The sequence below is a fragment of the Myotis yumanensis genome, unplaced genomic scaffold (genome assembly GCF_028538775.1).
Source record: "Myotis yumanensis isolate MYYU_CA2020_CCGP unplaced genomic scaffold, mMyoYum1.0.hap1 SCAF_3, whole genome shotgun sequence".
Taxonomy (NCBI): Eukaryota; Metazoa; Chordata; class Mammalia; order Chiroptera; family Vespertilionidae; genus Myotis; species Myotis yumanensis.
In genome coordinates this window covers 213638001-213642248 of record NW_027223754.1, presented here as the reverse complement: position 1 = coordinate 213642248, position 4248 = coordinate 213638001, and the positions used below count along the sequence as shown (strand labels likewise).

Genomic DNA, 4248 nt, shown 5'->3' with positions numbered 1-4248 from the left:
GGCGGCTGTTGTGAAATACGCGGCGAAGGCGCGTGCAGGGGGCCCGACCAAGAACAAAACCATTTTCACTGATTTCATGTCCCGTGTTCCTGTCGGTCCCCACATGCCCCCTCTCCCCTCCGGGTGACCCTTCTGAGCTGCAGCCAGGGCCATGGCCCCTGCGGGCCTCTGCCCCCAGATCAAAGACGCAAGGACGACGAGCAAGGTGCCTGGTTTAGTTTCCTGAACCCTGGTGGCCAGCGGAAGGCAGGGCTCGGCTCCCACGGGCACAGCCTAGCGGCCGTCAACGCATCCCACCCCCGACCCGGAGCCCCACAGCCACCCCGACGCGTGTGCAGGCACTTTCACTAGCAAAAGCCCATTTCACATCTCGCCAACCGGGGGAGGTCCAAGTTCAGGTTCTGAACGACGGTTCCCACTGAGCACGTGTGGCTTTCACGCCACCGAAAAGTCAAAAACCCTACGCTGAGCCATCGCAGGTCAGGGCGCAGATTAAACTCCGCGGGCGCCCGGGGCCGGGCGGCCAGCTCGCCTTGTTTCTACCTATTTATGTTTATTTTTCTGTCGGCTCATTTTAAATAGTGACCAGGCACGTGTTTGCTCTTTGTGGATGGATTAAGCTCGGCTCACGCTCTGTGGGGCCTGGAGCCCCCCTTGCCTCCAGGGAGTGGGTGGCCCGTGTGAGGAGGTCTGTGTCCGCTCCCCACGGAAGGCCAAGTGGGGGGGACCGACGTCAGGAGAGGCGGTGGGTGTGCTGCCAAGAGGGGCGGGTGAGGGGGGGTGAGCAGGAGCTGTGGGTTGGGGGTCAGGAAGTTTAATTTTGTGAGAAAACCACAGTCTGGTGTCTGGTCAGGACAGTCGCCCAGGGAGGGGCCGGCTCCCCAGGGACGGGGTCTGGGTGCAGCTGCGTCCCAGTCCCGGGACAGCACGCAGGACAGACAGATGTGCATGGTGCAGGCCGCCCGCCATGAGGCCGAGCCAGCCCACAGGGCCCGGTTCCCCAGCGCTGGCGCCTCCTGAGCGAGCTGGGCAGGCATCTGCCTCGGGCTGGGGTGCAGGAGGCTGGTCCCTGGCTGCGCCCAGCACAGCTGCTTCAGGGCTGGGGGGCTCCTGGTCCGTGCCGCCGTCAGGCACAAATGAAAGTGCCGGCCGGCAAAGGAAGCCCGTCACACTGAATCCCGTCTCTGACCGGCTGCGCCGAGCGCCACGGGGACCCCCCCCCCAGCCCAGACCTTGGGGGAGGCTGCAAGTAGCACCTGGTCCCAGAGGTGCCCGCGGCCCCCAGAAGGCATCTCGGTGGGGCCAGGACCTGCACCCCAAGACGCTTTGTCTCCCCATACACCCTCGATGATGGCACCCCTGCCGCTGCCACCAGTGCCGGGCTGTGCAAACCCCTCCCTGCGAGCCGTCAGCAGCCTGCTGGCTTCCCGAGCCCGGTCCCAGCCTCCTGCTGGACACGGCCCGCCCCACCGCCCCCTCCTCATCACCCCCTCCCCACCGCCCTCTCCCCCTTGCCCTCCCCCCAGGGGGCCTCGTGCCGAAACCCCCCACCGCCCCCCAGCCCACCGAGGACGGTGGCCGCCGCCTGCCCATAGTACACGGGCCCCGCCTTAGCACAAAGCATTTCAGGTTTATTTAAATAAAAATTATAATTTATACAAGACTTCTTTAAACAAGGTCTCTTAAAAAATGTTACAGGGGGGTTTCATCGGTGCCTCGTACAGTACAATCCTTTCGAGAACAAAGTTGCACGTCGCGATATTTACAAACAGGTAGAGGAGCTCCAGACCGGAAAAGCCTGCGTCCCTCTCGTCCAGGGATGAGTCGTCGGAATCGAATGCCTCCCAGGTTTACATTCAGTGAAGCCACAGGTCCCCCGGGCGGGAGGGAGCCCGGGGCCTGCACAGGTCTGGCTCTGCCCGCCGCCGGCCCGCCGTGCAACTCGGGGACCCCACCCTGTACCCCAGCACCCCTCGGCCCTCCATGGGGGACTGGGCTGCCACACCCTGTCACGTGGTGAGTTCTCATCTCCCTTTCTCAGAAGGGACTCCAACACCACCACCCCGGCAGGAGCACGGAGCCCTCGCCCGCCGCAGGGCCCCCCCTGACCGCAGGGCCCCCCCAGCCGGGGACAGTCCCCCACGGCCCGGCCCGGGGCAGCTCAGGCCCACAACGCCTCGCTGTGGACGCCCCGCGGGAAGCCTCTCTGGCTGTGCGCCCCTGGGTGTCCCTGAGGCTCAGCCCATGAGAGCCGGCCACCGCGATCACCGTGGGAGCAAAGCCAAGGTTCAGACGGTCCTGCCTCCGTTTTCCAGTGCCCGTGCCCGAGCGGGTGGGCGCTGCGGGCCCCCGGGCCTCACCACGGGGGCGGCGTGTGCTTGTCTGGCTGGCTGGGCACCCCCAGTGCTCCCGGGCCCAGCACGTGGCCTGGCCTTGCAGCCCCTCCCTGAAGGGCTGACAGAAGCGATGCTCCCAACCGCTCACCCAAACCAGCAAATGAGGATCGGAGCAAAGGTAAAAATCACATCTGAAAAATGATACAAAAATAAGAAGAACAGCTTGCTCTCTGTAAAAAATAGAATCTGTTTCTTCAAAAAACGACAATCTCACCGACACCCAAGGGACTCGGGACGGGTGGAGCTGGAGTAATCCGTGTGGGACGTGCGTTGACCCGCGGGGGCCCTGTGACCCGCCCATTCCCACAGCGTGTTTTTTGCAGCGGCCACAGGCCTATGGGGACACCGGGCTGGCGTCCAGGGCTGTCCCAGAATGCACCGAGCCTGGCCACCTCCACCAGGGCTGTGGCGTCCTCGGCAGGGTGGGCCCAGACCAGCGGGGAGGGCGGGGCTCGCTCCCATCCGTGCTCCTGTGGGTGCGCGCGTGGGCGCGGGCACCCAGCCAGGAACACTCAGACGCTAGGGGAGCAACTGCCCGGCCCGCACCTCTAGACTCTGCTCCCGCTCACTCCCCGAAGTGTCTGCACGGCTGGGCCCACCACGGGCCTGGGCCACGCCCGGGCCCCACCACAGCCCCAGGCCCCTCCTCACCGGCCAGGTGGCTCATGGAGGCCCACGCCGGCCACGCAGGTGCCCACCTCCATCAGCCCCCTGGGCCTTCCAAGAGCAAAGTGTTAAGAAATGTGCTTCCAGCTCCACAGCCTCCACCCCCACACCGGGAGCGGACACAGGCCCCCGCTGGCCGGTCAGGCCGAGAGGCAGGAGGCCCGGACGGACCCTGGGTCAATCCCGGCCTGAGGCTCCAGGCCGCCACCCGCCCTCTCGGCCCCCACACAAGCCCATGGCGCTCTGGGGCCACGCGGCAGGTCCCCGGCGGGTTACAGAGGCCGGTGAGGGCCTCCGCCGTCATCGCCGTCCTGCAGCTATGGCTCTGGTGGGAGCGCCCGGCCACGGAGCCGCTGCGGGCCGTGCCGTCCCTGCCCGGGGGACGGAGGAGCCGCTGTGCTCGGCGGACTGGACAGTGCGTCCCGTGTGTCTTCCTCCCGCGGCCTCCGAGGACCCTGCCCTGTGCCCACAGTCGGGGACCTGCCTGGCCCGCAGGCGGCTGGCACCGTCCGAGCGACCCCGCCCCTGCGCGGGGTCTGTGAACGCAGGTCCGAGTGACAGAAGCCGCAGGTCCGAGGTTATTGCCAAAGGTCAGGAGGACGTCCCACGGTTCCCCGCTCCCCGCTGTCAATCACGCCCCAGCGCCCGGAGCGCTAGCTGTCGCTGCCCGAGGCCGCGCCCGCCGTGATCTTCAGGTACTGGCTGAAGATGGTCTCGAAGGCCTCGTCCCTGTGCACCATGGCGCCAAACACCAGCGGCTGCGGGGGAAGCTGGCACTGAGCCGGGGGGCGGGGGGGGGCTGGCTGGCAGAGCCTGGGGGGCCGGGCACGGGGAACCACGTGGGGTCTGGGGGCTCCCCCTGCCCAGAGGCCAGACTTCAGAGAAACGGAGCAAGAGGCAGGGGATGGGCCCCAGCACACCCCCCCTTCCTCCCTCCCCAGGAACTGTGCTGGGTCATCCCTGCGGGCCTCAGCCTCCTGGCCACAAACTCAATGCAGCAGAGGTTCCTGCGGCCAGGAGGGAGGGAGGGAGGGAGGGAGAAAAGGAGAAGGGAGGGGGAGAGAGAGGGGAGGAGGGAGGAGGGGGAGGAGGAGGGAGGGGGCAGGCTTCACAGGCCCCCTGCCCAGCTGGAGCCTGGCAGGTCAGTGGCTCTGCACTGGCCCCGGGGCCCCCGCCTGCCCAGCAC

General features: G+C 67.0%; 1 protein-coding gene across 5 annotated transcripts in view; it reads right to left on the bottom strand.

Moving 5' to 3' along the window:
- Nucleotides 1-1610: 1610 nt before the first annotated feature.
- GRAMD4 (GRAM domain containing 4) overlaps nt 1611-4248 on the bottom strand; it is a 58952-nt gene continuing 56314 nt past the window's right edge. For all 5 annotated transcript variants that reach the window (XM_070411313.1, XM_070411312.1, XM_070411316.1 and 2 more), the window contains exon 19: nt 1611-3820. In XM_070411313.1, the coding sequence (XP_070267414.1) occupies nt 3716-3820 (105 nt within the window). In that variant the 3' untranslated portion in view covers nt 1611-3715. The remainder of the gene's footprint in view (nt 3821-4248) is intronic.